Consider the following 18,675-nt stretch of genomic DNA (forward strand, 5'->3'; position numbering starts at 1 on the left):
CTAAGCAGGGTTGGCTACAGTTAGCATTTGGATGGAAGACCATGAAGGTAGTGGCTGGTCCAGTTGCCTGTTGCATCTTCCCCTCTTCTTTCCCCAAACGGGAATTCACTTCCACCTTCCACCAGTAGTGTTCTTGTGAACAGAATTGTATGTTCTTGGTGATGAAATGCATAAAAGTGCATGCAACTAGGTAGTCCTTTCAATTTGTTTTTAAAAATAGCAGTTGTATTAGGGTCAACTGTTTAATCTATGTTTTTAATAATTTAATTTCAACTGACATTTTCCTTCAGGGATTCTACAAATGAAACTACTGCACATTCAGATGCTGGTAGTGAACTTGAAGAAACTGAACTGAAGGGGAAAAGAAAACGTGGTCGTCCTGGCAGACCTCCAGTATGATGCTTATTTTTCTTTGAATATATATTTTACACTGTGCTTCTTTCTGATTGTTTTAATTATTAAATAAATAATGCTTTATAAATAAACCTGTGAGAAGACTTATAATATGTAGCATAAGATTGGAGTGGAGCAGTGTGTGAAGGCATAATGGGAAGCTAACTTAAAAGATTGTTAATTTTAATTTTTTTTTAAATCAATTTTATATGCTGTAGCTGTTAAGCACCATTTAGGACGTGGAGCAGGTTTATTACTATACAGATATAACATGTTTGTGAGGAAAATATTTTAGTAATACCATGAATATGACCTGGAAATTAAAATATGTTGGTTCTTCAAATTAAAATATGTTGGGAGAGTTTTTCAGTTGTTCAGAGGTTTTAGAAAATGGTTTTTAAAGGATTTCTGTAGTATTATTAATTTAGCTATGTAGGTAATCTCATGAAATCGCACCTACTTTCATACTTTCGTTATAGTATTCTCTACATTCCCTTAGTATTTATAGTTCTTGCAACCTTTGGTCATTATGATAATTTCTTGGTAGCATTTTAAGTAACAATATTGCCTCAGGACCATACTATACAATCATATACATCCCTGTGGATTATTTTCAGTGATTTATTTAGGTTAAATACCCTTAAAATTTGTCCCTGTCTCTGTGTGTGTGTGTAAATTAGATTTTCTGACTCATTCTAAATTTTATAATTGCCTTGTGTAACATTGCATATGTTAAACAGGCAATTAAGTATTTACTTTTTTGTGTTAAATTATAGTGGGTATAGAGTTTTCAAAGAATCACAACTATTCCATCATGCCTCTGATTTACAGCAGTGATCTCCAGTAGTCATTATCAAGATCAAGGGGATTACTAAAATTCTGTAGATTAATATGTATTGTCAGGGCTTTTTTTTGTAGGAGGAATTCCTTTGCATATTAGGCCACATACCTCTAATGTAGCCAATCCTCAAAGAGCTTACAGTAAGCCTTGTAATAAGAGGTGTGTGTGGCCTAATATGTAAAGTAAAGTAAGTAAAGTAAAATTTTATTTGTATCCCGCCCTCCCCCGCCAAAGCAGGCTCAGGGCGGCTAACAACAAGAGAAATAACAATACATTAATAAAGCATTACATTAATAGGAGTTAAATTAACCTTAAAACCACTTAATACATTAATTAAACAATTACTAATCTGATAACATTAAGTTAAATCTAACAGTTTATATTGGCGGCGGATGTTTCTTTGTTATGCACTTGTTATGCACTTGTAGTTCAGCTGTTCATGAACGCCAGTTTAAAGAGGGCGGTCTTGCAGGCCCTGCGGAACTGATCAAGGTAAAGGAGTTCTTGCTACAAAAAAAAGCCCTGTCATTATTTTTAACCCTTTTGTTTGTTTCTACCTTTTTGAGAGCCGCTTTGTTGTGCTGGTCAGTTGTGCAGACTCTAGTCTAGGAGAACTGGGTTTGATTTCCCAGTCCTCCACATGCAGCTGCTGAGTGACCTTGGGTCAGTCACAGTCCCCCCCCCCCATTTATACATAAACAGTCATATTTTGGTTGACAATAGTGTAAAAATCAATGTGAAAGAAATTGTCATTTAGAATCATCAGTATTGTCTAATAAATGTGACTAATACAATTTTTCTATCTATAAAATTGTTAAACAGATCTTACATAGTTAAATATAAATTATTTATATACTTCTGTTTTGATCTGTTCTGCATATAATTACATTTTCATTCCTAACATTTCTGACCTTGTGTCATTGTAAACATAAACATTATAAAACATATGTTGCTCAGTCTGTCTCTTAATCCTTTTGGACTTTATTGTTTTATTCTTATTTTAGTCTTTAAAGCTTTTCAGCCTAATTTTGATCAATATATCAGTTACAGTTCTTGAATGAGCTGTTCTCTCAAGAGCAGTCCTCAAAAGAGCTCTCTTATCCTCACCTACCACACAGGGTGTCTGTTGTGGAGAGAGAAAGGGAAAGGAGATTGTAAACTGCAGTGAGACGCTGAGTGAAGGGTGGGGTATAAATCCAATCTCCTCCTCTTCATCCATAGAAAGCGACTTCTAAATTGCGGGGGGGGGGGGGGTTTGGGGGGAATAGCTGGGGTTATTTAAGAAAGATTATTTGTTCTATTTAAAGGCATTTTCTCTATTCAATAGCTGAAAACTGTTTTAAAATGCAGTTTAGGCCTTGTGAATTGTTCCTGGGATCTTTAAAGGCAAGTTCACATATTAAATTTATAATGGCTACATGTTGTGTTTCATATCTTTGATGTGTCTCTTAAAACACTCTTATTGGAAGCAGCTTCATGACATTTTAATATCTGGGTTTACCATTCTTTTTATAGAGCTACAGTTCACAGCACTCTTTGCATGTGTGTATGGGACATGTATAATTTTAAAATTGATTCAGTTATTTTACAGGAATGCTTTGTAAAGTTAACTGTTGTAATATGTACAACACAAGTATTTGCTTGCAAACTAGGCTTAAATGGTCTGTTCTTTCTAAAATCCATATGCTTTACCTGTAGCACTTTGATTGTCAGTCCCGGGTATTTTGTTTGTATGTTATCAAGTTCCTTTTATAGGAATCAAACTAGTCAACAAGCGTTTCTTTGTATTTCAGAAAGTGGTCAACTAGCTGTATTGGGTGATCTTAAATATGGGGACTTTCTCATGCATCCAAAGTCTTTAAATTGAATGCTTTTAAGTATTCTAATTCTGTAGTGGCCTTCTCATTTCATAATTTGCTGTAGCTTAATTGCGATTTGACACTTTGTTCTGTAGTCTCTGTCTTGGCATCACTGTTAATAAAACATTGTGAAGCTTGTGCTCTTAATTTTTCTGGCATTTCTCTTTTGAGTGTGTATTCTGTTTGGTGTATGCCTTAAGCCTTTTCTTTAAAAACAAAAACAGATTACTCCTTTTAGTTTGGACTACTCTGCGGCTAAGATTACTTCTTTGGAAATAGTGCCATTTACCTTGTACAACTAAGTAAAGCCAATGTCTTATGCTGTTTTATATAAATGTCCATATAAAAATAGGATTGTGTTTCAAAATACCTTTTCTTGATCCGTTTGAATTTTGATTTTTGCTACCTTAGGTGGCTGATTTTTTTTCTCCCCTGCTCAGTAGTTAAGACATTGGCATGTTGCACTTTTGATTGATTTGTGTTTTGGAGCATTAAATTGAAATTAAAATTCTTATGGCAGACTTTGATCAAATCTTTGAGATGTGTGTATCTGTGTGAGTCAGATGAGTTTAACTCTCCCATTGAAATAAATAAGAATCTACTCTGAATCTTAACTCTCCCATTGAAATAAATAAGAATCTACTCTGAATCTTCATAAAATTGCAGGGTGAAATTCTTGAGTGTGTTTGCCTGCCTTGTTATTTTAAAGGAATAATCCAGCCTGCCAGTTATAAATTAGAGCATCATTTTAATTTTTTACTTAGGTTAGTAGAAAGCAACGAAAATATTTGGGAAGAGACATACATACATACATAGTCCGCAGAGTTACTACCTTTGCACATTTTTTCAGGTTTTTTGCATGTGGAATATTGTTCTGATCTTCTTCGTGGTCTCTGTGCATCACACTGATGGGAGAGGCGCCGGCGCCGATCACGATCGGTAACTTCAAAGCCACGGATTTCCGCGCCCCCCCGTCCCGGTGCGCATGCGCAGGCACCCCCTCCCCTGCGCATGCCCAACGGGACAGGAGCGGACATCCCGCCAGTTCTCTTCTGACCGCCGTTGAGATCAGTCGATCTTTCCTACGGTCGGTGGATTACTACTTCTAGCCTTGCTGGTTCTTCCAGTGCGGATATTCTAGCGTCAGACTGCTCTTTTCGTTTTCCGTGAGTGGGGTGGAGTGTTCTTTTTGTTATTTTTCCCTAACTCTAGTACCCTTCCCTTCCCTCTTCCCCCCCTCACCTCCCACGCCTTTCGCGTATGGAAAAGCGTTGGGGCTTCTTTAAGAGGTGCAGACGATGTGGCAGTAAGATCGCCCCTCCGGACGGCCACACTCTTTGCTTGCTGTGTCTGGGGGAAACACACAAGCCAGACTCCTGCACCCATTGCGCAAGATTTTCCAGACAAACCAGGAAAAATCTAGCGGCTCGTCTCGCTGCAGCCCTAGTCGAACAGGCGCTGTCTCCGCGGAACATGGCGTCATCAGAAAGCGCGCCAAAATCCTCGGCGTTGGTGGTCGATACCGACAAGACCTCCCTCGATGCCGATCGCCCCCTGAAAAGAGCGGGCTCGGCTTCGCTGTCAGAGACCTCTACACCAGTGAAGAGGTCCAAGGAGGATAAAGGAGCTTCTGCGGGGTCGAAGAAAAAGTCCGACAAGCAGAAGCACAAGAAGGCCGCTGTGAGTTCTTTTCTGATATCGCCACTTGACTCGGCAACTCCAGTCCTGCCAGCTCTGAAGCTGCTGGCCTCCACGCGCCATCGACCGAACCTACCAGCGCTTGAATCAATGACGCAGATAGCCATCTCCTCTGACTGAGATCTGGAATCGGCACAGCGCTTGGTGAGAGATGACAGCCCTTCGGACCTCACTCAAGAGGAGAAGGATAGCTCTCGGGGTCGATCAGAGAGAGCCCGATGGGAGCGATCCCGCAGCTCGCAGAGAGTCTCCCCTCTTACTCTGAGACGTGTGCCACAGCCTGACCGGCCTAAAACATCCCAGAGGGACCGATCCTGGAGCCCTCGTATCGACGGGATCATCGATCATCGAAGGAGAGATCCCCGGAGGACCGCTCTCCTAGGAGGCACCGAGAGTTTTCCCCACGACAGAGAACACCGCCGCCGCTGTCATGGGACCAAAGACAATGGCAGTATCTTTACGGGTCCTGCCCAATGCCGTCCATGTTTCCTTGGTTCCCTCCTCGCCAGTCCGAATGGGACCAACGTTCGGAGGCATCATACCGTTCTAGGACATCGTACCATCCCCCGAAGCGCAAGCCATCGGCATCGATGTCTAAACCGCCGGTTGAGGAACCACTCAAGAAAAAGAAGTCACCTCCTACCAAGGAAATTGTGACCCCTGAACCGCTTCGGGGTCGAACCACTCAATTGGAGCAATCAGAGTCCCCAGAACGCTCACCGAGATCCTCGGAAGGCTCGCTGCAGGAGGAGCAGCTGTCCTCAGAGGAACAATCTCCACCTAACAAGGTCGGGGAAGACCAACCTATCTCCCCTTCGGAGGACTTGAAATCCTACGGGGAGCTGGTAAAAAGGATGGCGCAGTCCTTATCCTTGTCAACAATCCAGCCTGTGCCTGTCGTTACCGATAGTGTATTCGACATCGTTCAAATGGATACATCGACGGCTGTCGCTCTTCCATTGACCACGGTGATGTTACACACTGCTAAGGCCTCATGGGACAAGCCTGCGTCCACCCCTATTACGTCGCGCAGGCTTGATCACATGTATCGCATACAGGAGTCCTCAGCGGACTTTCTCTTTAATCATCCTAGGCCAAACTCCGTGGTGGTGGCGTCCTCTTCTAAGGCCAGAAAGACCCACGCCACCCCCCCCCCCCCCAGACAAGGAGGGCAAGAAGCTAGATGGTCTGGAGCAGAGAATCTATACGGCGGGGGCGCTGGGCCTAAAAGTAGCCAACTATGCTGCGTGTATGGGGCGCTATCAATACGCCTTATGGGATCGTGTCTCCACGTTACTGCCTGGGCTCCCAGAACAGTCCAAGAATGCCCTACGGAAAATCCAGAGCGAGGGCATGGCATTGGCCAAACAACAATTGAACTCTGCGAAGCATGCAGGGGACATTGGTGCCAAGACCCTCACAGCTGTGACTCTTCGGAGACATTCGTGGCTGAGATCCACAGCTCTACAGACAGACACCCAGGCATACGTCGAAGATTTGCCCTTCGACGGAAAAGGGCTATTCAGTGCCTCTACCGATACGGTGCTCCAAGACATGGATAAGAGCATCCGTACCTCCAGGAACCTGGGGGTCCCAGCATCGTCCAGGCAGCAAAGCAAGCGACCATGGTCGAAAATGTGGAGCAAGAAGCCCTTCCAGAAACAGTCTGGGGACCAACAATGGAGGCCTAAAACCACGGCCCCGTTTACCAAGTCCCAGTATGGCACGAAGGCTAAATACTCGCCTACCTCCTCTCAGTCCTCCAGGCAGAAGGGGAACAGACCGGCCAAACAGGGCCTTTGACTGCCCCCCCCTTACTACACCCCCACTCTTTCTTGGGACCGCACCCGCCTGTGGCCTTTTTTCCGATCCTGGTCATCCATAACAACGGACCAATGGGTGCTGTCGATAGTCCGGCTGGGCTATTTAATCGCATTTCGACAGGAACCAAAGGTCCCAACATTTGTCTACACCACCCCGTCTTCCACCCTCCAAGAGGAAGTAAGGACTTTGCTCGAGAAGAAGGCCATAGAACCGGTCCCGCCAGATCAAGTGCGGCTGGGTTTCTATTCCCGCTATTTTACTGTCCCCAAGCGGGATGGGGGCCTCAACGACTTTATACCACACCAAAAGTTCCGTATGACGTCTCTGTCCAACATACTCCCGCTGCTGAACCCTGTAGATTGGATGGCCACTTTAGACCTCCAGGATGCTTATTTTCACATAAGCATCCATCCGGCTCACAGGAAATTTCTAAGGTTCGCCATCGGGACTTCGCATTTCCAATACCGTGCCCTCCCCTTCGGCTTGTCAACGGCCCCAAGGGTGTTCACAAAGATAATGATAGTGGTGGCGGCCCACCTCAGATTGCAGGGCATAGCAATATACCTGTACATCGACGACTGGCTGCTGGTGGCAGGGTCCAAAGCTGGACTCCTACAGCATATCTCCACCACCCTGAACCTCCTCCAGCAGTTGGGGTTGCGGGTAAATACGAAGAAGTCCTGTCTGCACCCGTCCCAAAGGATCCAATTCATCGGGGCGGTTCTGGACACGCGACAGTGCAAAGCGTTCCTGCCAGAGAAAAGGGCGAAGGACATTATGGACTTAGTACACACGTTCCAATGCAGTCAAACTGTAACCGCTCTCCAGATACTGCGGTTACTCGGACTGATGGCAGCCACTACTGCGGTGCTGACGTTCGCCAGGCTACACATGAGGAGTCTCCAATTGTGGTTCCTGAGACGCTTCCGTTGTGGGGTAGACCCTCCCCGACGCAGGTTTTCCATTCCAAAGGAGATTCTGACATCACTGACGTGGTGGCGTTACAAGCGCAATTTGCTAGAGGGTGCGCCGTTCCACAGGCCACGAGCAACAATGACTCTAACCACAGATGCATCCCTATGGGGATGGGGTGTGCATGTCAACGGCCTCTGCGTGGGCAACAGATGGCCCAAGGACCACCTGCAGTATCATATCAACTTTCTAGAACTCCTAGCGATTCATCATGCCATCCTTTCCTTCAGGCCACTGCTGGCAAATCGGACAGTAGCACTACTGACATACAACACCACAGCGCTGGCCTATATCAACAGGCAGGGCGGCACGTTGTCTCGCAAGCTGTGCTTCCTGGCATTGCGGGTGTGGCAGATCTGTATGGAAATGAACACTTACCTCATCGCAGCTCATCTCCCGGGCGAACAAAACGTGTGCGCAGACTTTCTCAGCAGGGGAGGAGCGTCCCTGCACGAATGGGAACTGAACTGGACCTTCCTCCAGCTGGTCTTCCAGGAGTGGGGGACTTCGGAGATAGACGTATTCGCCACCCGCGACAACAGAAAGTGCAAGAACTTTTGTTGTCGGGGAGGGAGAGACCCCTTGTCTTTGGGGGACGGCCTTCTGCTCCGGTGGGATCGGCTTCATCTCTATCTGTTCCCTCCGATTCCGCTCATCACGCGGGTGGTGCAGAAACTGTACAGAGAGCGCCCGCGGGGCATTCTGTTCACCCCCTGGTGGCCCAGGCAACACTGGTTCGCCCCTGTACTGCAGCTGTCCAAGGGCACATTTCACCACTTTCCCGGGGTGCCGGATCTACTCTCCTTCCAACAGGGCAGGATAGTCCACCACGATGTTCCGCACCTAAAACTGATGGCGTGGAAGCTCGGGTGAGCGAGTTGTCGGAAAGGGTGCAGCATGTTATCCTTAACTGCAGGAAGGAATCAACGAGAAAATCCTACGCCTGTAAGTGGGCTCAGTTCGTGAAATTTGCCTCAAAGGAGGGCAGAGACGCAAGGAGGGCAGGCCTTCCCAGCATCCTCAACTTCCTGATCACTCTGCTGGACAAGGGGCTGGCGGTCTCCTCCATTAAGGTGTACTTGGCGGCCATTTCAGCCAATCACAAACATGTGGAAGGTCGGTCGGTGTTTACTCACCCTACCACTAAGAGCTTCCTAAAGGGGCTGGTACGGCTGTACCCCTCTGTCCGGGCTCCAACACCTTCCTGGGACCTACCGGGGGTCTTGGAGGCTCTCATGGGGAAACCCTTTGAACCTATGGCCACATGCCCCCTACAGCTACTCTCATGGAAAGCGGCATTCCTGGTGGCCATCACTTCAGCACGTCGGGTGGGAGAACTGGCAGCTTTGAGATGCGACCCCCCTTACCTGCAGATCAGCCCGGAAGGGGTGCGCCTACGCCCAGACGTGACCTTTCTACCGAAGGTAGTGTCTGCCTTCCATCTGAACAAGGAAATTTATCTGCCAGTCTACTTCCCTAACCCAGCTACAGATTCAGAAAGACGCTTTCATGCCCTCGACGTGAAACGTGCAGTCTCCTTCTATTTGCACAGGGTTAAACCTGTGCGCAAGGACTCTAGACTCTTCGTCTCGTATGCCACAGCTTCTCTGGGGCGAAGGATCTCCTCACAGAGACTCTCCAAGTGGTTGACAGAAACAATTAAGCTGTGCTACTTGCTATGGAAGCGGCCTCTACCAGGGCCTATCAAAGCTCACTCCACAAGGGCAATGGCCACCTCAGCTGCATTCATGAAAGGGGTGCCTTTGCAAGACATTTGTAAAGCAGCTAACTGGTCCTCCCCGCATACGTTCATCAAACACTATGCGTTGGACCTTCAGTGGAGACAGAGTTCGTCGGTGGGCAGTGCAGTTCTGCAGTCGCTGGCCTATTGACGGACCACGCAACCCTCCTCCAGGTATGTGGTGAGCTTGCTATTCTCCCATCAGTGTGATGCACAGAGACCACGAAGAAGATAAACAGGTTTCCTACCTGTAACTGATGATCTTCGAGTGGTCATCTGTGCAGTCACACTACCCGCCCACCTTCCCCACTGCTGCGGGTTCGTCTCCAGGGCTCCTGCAGCGGTCAGAAGGAACTGGTGGGATGTCCGCTCCTGTCCCGTTGGGCATGCGCAGGGGAGGTGGTGCCTGCGCATGCGCACCGGGACGGGGGGGCACGGAAATCCGCAGCTTTGAAGTTACCGATCGTGATCGGCGCCGGCGCCTCTCCCATCAGTGTGACTGCACAGATGACCACTCGAAGATCATCAGTTACAGGTAGGAAACCTGTTTTTTTGGTTTGTGATAAATTTAATGGAAGTTTTATAGTATCTTTGTGTAGTGCAGGGTGTGTGAGTTTCTGTCTTTTTTATGAATTCAAATTCCACCCAGATAAATTCTGATATTGCAGTCTTTGTTATTGATGTGTGACTACTGAGTTGTGTTTCCTGTCCAAGAGGAAAGAATGAAAACTATACAATTTAGATTAGTAACTAACCAAGACATGAAGGATTTTTGTGATGTAAACAGTCTCCCTCCTGTTGTTGCTGTCCAGAACTGGTGTTCAGGGGATTATTGTCTCTGAACATGTGGGTTCTCCCTTAGAGGTGGAGGACATCTTGAGTGTTTCCCACCATCCAGTCAGGGAGGAAGGAACTTCAAACTCTTCCTGTGTGATGTGGGAACCACCCCTTGTTCAGTTCATTTCCTGCCTCAATAGGCAGAGCAGCATTTAGGATAGGCTCCTATCCTTTTTTCCTTGTTTAACTTAACTTTTTCCTCTTAAAAAAACTTTTGCCTTTTCCTCCTCCAGTTTCTCTTATCCTTTTATCTCACTTCTTGTGTACTTTCACTTTTGGCCTCTTTTTTTCTTTCCCTCTTCTCTGGCCTTCTCTTCTCCTCACTCTTTGACTTCTTTGGTGGTTCTGGTAGAGGGTCATTCCTACTACTGGGAATGTAGCTCCTCCTTTCCGAAGACAGGGCTGGCTTAAACTTGATCCTGGAGGGGAGGGGCTTATCTCCTGGTTTCCCATTCTTACTGGCCCTGCCCTTGAAGCAGGACGTGTTGGCTTGAGCTCTGTTGAGCTTGAAGATCGTGATCTCTCCTGAGTGGGAAGTGGGCAAGAGGCGCTACTTGTTGGGTGCTTCTGTGTGCTTGATGATTCTTCTGCCTCCTCATTGCGAGGAGGGAGAGAGCATGATCTGAGTGTTTGGCAGCCCTTCTTTTTAGAACTGATGCAGTTCAAGAATATTTGGAAGGGACATCATGTTCTGGTCCAGATGGACAATACTACAGCCAAAAATGTTCATCCACAAGTATGGGGGGGCTTGTTTCCAAACTTTACACAAGGAGATGGGGCAACTAATCTGATGGGCAGAGCATCATCTTCAGTCAATTTATTTATCAAGTTATTCATGTGGTGGTCAGAACAACTTTAAGACAGAATGGATGCTCAACTGAAAAGTCTTTCTACAGGTGTGTCAGAAATTCGGGACACCGAGAGTGAACCTCTTGATTATAAAGGACAATCTTCATCTGACACTACTCATGTCCAGATTACAAAATCAAAAGGCAGTAGCAAGATTGGTCAAGGGGTCTTCTGTATGCCTTTTCCACCACTTCAGATTATCCAGAAACTGTTCCAGTAGATAATACAACAAGGATTGGAGATGATAGTAATTGCTCTCTTCTGATTCAGAAGGGCCTAGTTCAGTCTTGGAAACCTCCGATGCTGGAAGACCTGCTAGTGCAGGAGGTAGTATATCATATCCAGCTGCAAATGTTCAACTTAATATACTGAATTAGATCCAAGAGGGCAGCCGTATTGGTCTGAAGCAGTTGAACAAAGCAGGAGTTAAGTAGTACCTTTAAGACGAACCAACTTTTATTGAGAATGTACGCTTTCGTGTGCTCTCTAAGCACACTTCATCAAATGAGAAGATCAGGTATTGTGGGCTGAATACATGCAGTTTGTTGTTTAGAGTGCAAACCGGAGGGGGGGCGGGGCGTCGTTGTTGATTGCAGATGCCTGAAAGAACCGCTCCTTCTTTAATCCAAGCAAAATTGCCCTTCCTCCGTTTTTTTGGATCTCATCCTGCCTTTAAGATATGTCAGACGAACCCTAAGTCAGTCCAAAACTGCCAGGGCTTCCCAAAATCTGACCAAATATCTCCGCTTGAAAGAACAACGCCGTGACTCCCTTCGGGCCCCATAAGCCTTAGAGAAAATGGTGGGCAAAATTTCCCCTTCGGCTGAAGGGAACGCTGCTCTTTCAAATCAAACTTTTTTTGAAGCCATTTCCAAATTAGAAAAAAATCTTTCACCCCGCATTGCATATCTGCATTGCCCGCATCCCCTATTCAGGATGAACTTTAAAAACTAAATGAAACAATCTCTGAAGTGGCGCAGACGGCGAATGCTGCTTACAAAATAGCCACTCAGGCACAAAATGATCTCACGGCTCTATCTCAAGCAGAGATATGGGCTAAGGAAAAAATTATATTCTTAGACAACAAATTGCGTGATCGCAATCTAAAATACAGGGGGACAGCAGAAAAGGCAGTAGAAAACCAGGGAGTTCACTTTTTTTAATGAACTGGTTCGCCTCCACTCTCAACTTAGAAGATGGCGTTGCCCCGGTCATTGAGACTGCTTTTCGCATGGGGTCCCTAATGCAGCACTTTGCAGACTTTCCCCATGACATCATTGCTACCTTCCCCGACGCCCGCACCAGGGAATGCATTCTCACCAAACTCGTTCCCAGAAAGGGCTGTTTTTTAACAATAAACAGATCCTCGGCCTTCTGAATCTATCCCTCGAAACTTTGCAGCACTGCAAAGAATTGCGTCCGATTACTTCATGCCTCATGGAAAACAAGATTCGATTCGGTTGGTCTACACCCGTACAAATCCTAGTAGTGCGCCAGGGTCAATGCTTGATGGCATCAGACCTTACCTCGGGACGGAAACATCTCGCCACGCTCCATCTTGAGTGGCCTGACTCTCCAGCATCATCTTCATCTGATTGCTCTGATTTCCATACCTGACGTTCCCCGGCAGGCCAGACATCCCCAAGATACCGCAGAAAAACCTGATTCTACTGCTAGCTAACTTTATTCCTTTGTACTCTCGTATTATGGTTTCCTGCAACCACCGCATTATGGCGGGTTTTTTGGATACTTTAACTATTCTAGGCCGGAGTTAGGTGTTTATACAAAGTTTATTATGGTTTTGGATTGAGAAGGGGTTGTTCCCCCCGTTGCAACAAGTTATTTAAAGTTTATAGCAAGAATTGATTTTTGCTACTGCAGAAAATGATGAGAATGGTTGTGTGTTTGTTATATGTGCGCTGTGTGTTGGGGGTTGGGGGGGAGAATGTTGGGGGGTTTTTGGGGGGGGTGGGGGGACAGGCTTGGTCTTTAATAGTACGTTTTATCTTTTTTCACGCTATACTTCTTGTTTCTCTCCTCTTGTGTCACCTACCGTTTTTGTCAGGCCTGTTGGTTGGCTGTCTTTTCTACTCTCTCTTTATTCTTCTTTATCTCCTAAAGGTCGCTTTCTTTCTAAAAGGTTATATATTTCTGCTTATACTTTAGTCTCTTTTCTCTTCCTGCGAGCGGTGAGTGCCCATAGGAGCGCAGTTTTAACTCTTATAGTTTCCGCCCCTGCGCTATTCAAAAGGGGATCCCCTGTAGTCACTAGGCTTTGTTATACAACCATTGACTGGCTATTTGGGTTTACTGCAACTTACTTAGATAGCCCCATGGTTTATTGCTGTATTTGTTTTTCTGCTATGAATCTCAGGTGCTCTCCCAAGCTTTTTATATGGTTTTCCCCTGTAAGATTGTGTATCTTCCAAGCATTTTATATGGTGATCCTGTGCATTACTACTACTACTCTACTTTTAATGCTAGTTGGTGTATACTTAACTAAGGTAATCTCTACAACAAAGAGGATTTGGTGGGTGCATTTGTTTTATTCTTTATATTTTTTGGCTTGGCATTATGACTATATTATACACTCTAGCCTACGGAAGGAGGTACTTTGTTTGAATTGCAATATTGTGGCTGGGAGGCTAGACAAAATGAGCTGGTTACATTATTCTATAATGCTTTGAATAGACTCTCCAGTTAACTCATTTTTTTTAATTTGGCGTTATGACAGGGGAAGTCAAGTTAATTTCTTTAAACTGTCGTGGCCTCAACAACATCATAAAAAAAGATACAATCTGTCCTTCTTTGACTTTCACCAGATGTCCTCTTTTTGCAAGAGACTCATTTGAAGAACATGGGGTATCCAGTTTTCCAATCCAAACGCTTTCCCCTCCAATTCCAAGCAGCAGGCTCATCCAAATCTCATGGGGTAGCTATTCTCATCTCCAATAAGGTACGCTTTTCTTTCCTGGCCCAAGAAGCAGATCCTTTGGGACGTTACTTGTTTATTAAAGGTCATCTGGATGGTTCTTTATACACCTTTGCCTGCTTATATGCTCCAAATGATAATCAAATCATATTCTTGCAGGAAACTGTCTCTTTTTCAAGAGGGTCATGTAGTAATAGGCGGGGACCTTCATTATATAATACACAACACATGGGATAGATCTCATCCCCATTCGAAGCCCCCCAGGGAAGTATGTACCCCCCTGCATTCTTTACTAACTCAACATCATTTGTGCGACATCTGGCGCCTCAAGCACGAAGAAGTGAAAGACTATACATACTTTTCTTCAAAACATAATGTTTTTACGCATAAAGATTATTTTCTGATTTCAAAATCTTTGATTCCCCAGCTTAGTTTTTCCAATATTGGTCTTTGAACGCTATCCGACCATGCTTGGTTGGAATGCCACTTAACTACATCAACCCAAGAACCGCATTCATGATCATGGTCTTTCAATAAAGCTCTTTATTAGATTCAAATGCTAGGAAAGAAATTGAAAAAGAAATAAAAATTTATTCTAACTAAATTCTGAATGCGGGGTTTTGAAACCTGTAATCTGGGATGCGTTTAAAGCAGTTCTCCATGGAAAGTGTATTTCACTGAGTGCGGCCTACAATAAAAGAAGACAAGAAACCAGATTAGCTTTACAAAGCTCTATTCAAGAGCTGGAAACCTTACATAAACTTACATGAGCCTGCCTCGGCAGGGAGGGCAGGAAATAAATGTGAAAAATAAATAAATGTGCTAAAAAGGGCTACAAAAATTATTAATCGAACGCAAAAAAATTGGAATTACAAGAGTCCAATACCATCAAGAAAAATCTTTTGTTTGCGAAACAGAAGTATTGGTTTAGTCATCTGAGATCTTTAAAAATTCTTTCATGGAAACTCAGAACTGAAATCGCAGATGGACAAATTCATTTAATTAGGGATTCGGCAGGGAAAACTCATTCATCCCAAAATTAGGCAAATTTTCCAAGACTTCTTTCAAAAACTATATGCCTCTGAAAATCCAGACTCATTTTCTATTAATAGCTTCCTTAATAAACATGACATTCTTTAAAAATTGGATACAGCTCCTCACTGTTTTATGGATTCTTCAGTTACAACCTTGGAAGGCCTTTCTGCCATCAAAAATGCCAAAATTAATAAAACCCCTGGTAGGGATGGTTTCAGTCTGAGTTCTATAAGAAATTCTCTCGAGACATCCTTATGCTGTTCACTGAAATTTGCAACCGTGTCTTGGACTGTGGCGCAATTCCTGAGAGTTGGAAGTTTGCAAAAATAATACTCTTGCCCAAAAAAGAGAGGGATCTCTTAGACCCAAAATCGTTTTTCCCAATTTCCCTTCTCAACACCGATTAACTGCTAGATCAAATTCTTTTATAGGCCAATACATCAATGAAAACCAGACAGGCTTTATTCCGCAATTACAACTTACAGACAATATCTGTCAAACTTTAAATATCATTCAATATGGCAAATTCCAACCTTATGAATCATGCATCTTGGCTTGATAGTGTAGAACCCACATTTGGAGGATCAAACAGAGGCCCAGTGCATTCCTGTGAATGCCTGGAAATGAACATTATAGTCTTATCAGGCTGATTTTTTCCATCTATGCTTGGTCCTGAATTCTGTGTCCCCCTTTTCATATTCTGCCTTATCTGGTTTATCTTAGTGATTCTAGAGGGCTCCAATAGACTCCTCAAGGCTGCTGAGTTCTCTGCAGATGCCTCCCTAGACACCCTCACTTTTTGCTCCAGAGCAATCGCTTCAGCCACAGTTGCCAGAAGAGGCATTTGGCTCTGTGCATGGCCAGCTGATTTTCACTCCAAGACCATTATATCTTCCTATCCCTTCCATGGCGAGAAGTTATTTGGAGAGGCTTTTGAGAATATATTAGTGGTGGAAATATCTTTGTATCTTTTTTGTGTAGCAGAACTCGTTTGCATATTAGGCTACACACCCCTGATGTAGCCAATCTTCCTGGAGCTTACAGTCGGCCCTATACTAAGAGCCCTGTAAGCTTTTGTAGAATTGGCTACATCAAGGCTGTGTGGCCTAATATGCAAACTAGTTCTTGTTACAAAAAAAGGCCTTGGTGGAAACTAAAAATAAAAAGAAGGCTCTGTCCAAAAACATACACCGCTCCTACAGAAGGAACTTTGGTTCTAATTCCTTTTGTTCCTCTATAACAATTCCAGATCCAAACAGGATTCTAGAAAAACCTCATGGAACCATCTAGACCAGGGGTGGGGAATGTCAGGCCCGAAAGCCATTTACGGCCCTCGAGATCACTTGGTCTGGCCCTCAGGGCTTGCTGGGCCAAGCCCCCCCCCATGGGCATTGTGAAGGACTGCTGATGGAATATGTGGGTGCCTTTAAAGGTCTGCTGGGAACTGCTGGAGGGAGGGGTGGCAGGGCTGGGGGATGCGAGCCAGCTACCACCAGTTCAATTTGCACGTGATTATCTCGGATGGTGTGGCCTAATATGCTAATGAGTGTGTGACCTAATATGTTAATATTAGGGGATGTGGTCTAATATGCCTGGACCTAGGCATTTGCCTAGAGCTGCAGGTTTGTGTGTGTGTGCTGAATTAGGCTATCCCCATGTGACTTCAAATAGAAAAACAATTATTTGCATTAATTTTGCTGGCCTGAATCGTTCTCCCTCGGCACAGCATTGTTTCTCAAGTTGATAATTTTGTATGGCCTGCAAATGATGTTATAAATATCCAAATGGCCCTTGGCAGAAAAAAGGTTCCCCACCCCTGATCTAGATAGTCCTTTTGGAAGAACTTCTCCAGTTCCAAGTTCCAGAGACAGCAGTCTGACAGATCTGATAAGCAGGATAGCATATGAAGTCCAATAAAGCATGACTGGGATACCATCCCAGTGGGAAGCCGCCTTCTACACTTCCATTCTGAAAGGGTGGAATCCAAAGCCAATTCTTGGACTTTAGAAATTGTCTCTCAAGGTCTGGGTCATTTTCTAGTGTTACCTCCGTGATCCAATCCTATCAAGAGGAATATCACCTTCAAGGCCATATGCCATCTCATGGAGATTTCTGCAATAGAACCAGTACCTCAGAACAAGAGATGTCAGGGAGTCTATTCCATCTTATGGTTCCCAAAAAGAATGGGGACTGGCATTCTTAAAATTTTTAAACAGAGCCATCAAAGTCCAATGGAATCACTCAAGACCATCACAGAAGCCCTTCAGCTGCAAGAATTCCAGGATTCTCTGCATCTGACAGAGGCCTACTTGCACATTTCAATCCTTCCACTTCCTTGCAGATTCCTTCATTTTTGTGTGGTCAGATCTCACTTCCAGTTCAGAGCACTATCTTTTGGGCTAGCCACAGCACCGATAGTTTACACGAAGGTATTAGTGAACCTTGTGGCATATCTTAGACAGCAGGGAATCCATGTACATCTTATCTGATGACCTTCTGATATGGTCCTCTTCTATGGAAAAATCCTTACAAGATATCCAACATACCACCAGCTATCTCCGACAACACGTATTCTTGATCATCCTACCCAAAAGTCACCTGCAACTGACCCACAGGTTGGAACACCTGGGTATGATCACAGATTGAACACTCTCTTTCTTCCAGAGGACAAAGTGCAGAAGACCAAACTGTTGGTCCAACAAGTGATCCGGGAGAAGTAATCATCTCTCCAGGCCTTGGTGAAATTGATGGGAGTTCTAATCTCCAACCTTGATGCAATCCAGTGGGGCCATTTACATACCAGACCCCTACAGCTTTTTTCACATCCTTACCAACTCCAAATCATGAAAAAGCCAACATGTCACAGTACCACTGATGGTTCGGGAGAGCCTGATGTGTGGTGGACCAGAGTCTCCATCCTATGCCAGGGAAAGACTTTCTGTGTGGACAAGGAGTTGCAACTCTTTTCAGGTGCCAGCCTCTTTGGATAAGGAGTGACTCTCAATTAGAAACCCACAGAAGCTCAGTGGTCTCAGAGTGAAACTCCCAATCAACACCCTAGAACTGAAGACCATTACTGTAGTGCTGTTACATTTCAAGGACCAGATAGTCAGTCAACACATATTGATTCACACGGACAACATAGCAGCCAAGACCTACTTGAACAACCAGGGGGGATCCAAGTTGTGCTCCTTACACAGGGAAGCAGTGAGACTATTCAACTGGGTGGAACACCATCTGAAGTTCATCAAGGGGTCCTCCAATGTTAAGGCAGATTGGCTCAGCCGGGAGAAGATTCAACTGGGGGAGTGGTCTCTGAACAAGAAGCTATTCTAGCAGATTGTGGGGCACTTTGGACTTCCATTCATGGATTTGTTCACATCTCACCAGAATCATCTGCCACGATTTTTCACCATGTATTTTCATCGACAGCAGAGGCCACGAATGCACTGACATTCATGTGGCCTCCCATTCCAGTCATTCCGAAGCTGCTCAGGAGGATCAGGATAGCAGATGTCCTCTTGGTGGCACCATGGTGGCCACGATGTCCTTGGTTTTCCTCTCTCCAGCTCATGATGGTGTCGGGTCCGCTCCATCTACTGATGTAGCCCGACATCCCAAATGGCTGCAGCTGACTGTGTGGAGGTCGAACAGACATTAGATTTGGGATACTCAGCACAGGTGATGGAATACC

General features: G+C 45.0%; 1 protein-coding gene across 1 annotated transcript in view; it reads left to right on the forward strand.

Moving 5' to 3' along the window:
• Positions 1-18,675, forward strand: part of STAG1 (STAG1 cohesin complex component) — a 326,723-nt gene that overhangs the window by 125,777 nt on the left and 182,271 nt on the right. The window contains exon 3 of the mRNA XM_060241966.1: positions 291-393. Within this exon, the coding sequence (XP_060097949.1) occupies positions 291-393 (103 nt within the window). The remainder of the gene's footprint in view (positions 1-290; positions 394-18,675) is intronic.

Source organism: Heteronotia binoei, chromosome 6 (assembly GCF_032191835.1).
Source record: "Heteronotia binoei isolate CCM8104 ecotype False Entrance Well chromosome 6, APGP_CSIRO_Hbin_v1, whole genome shotgun sequence".
NCBI lineage: Eukaryota > Metazoa > Chordata > Lepidosauria > Squamata > Gekkonidae > Heteronotia > Heteronotia binoei.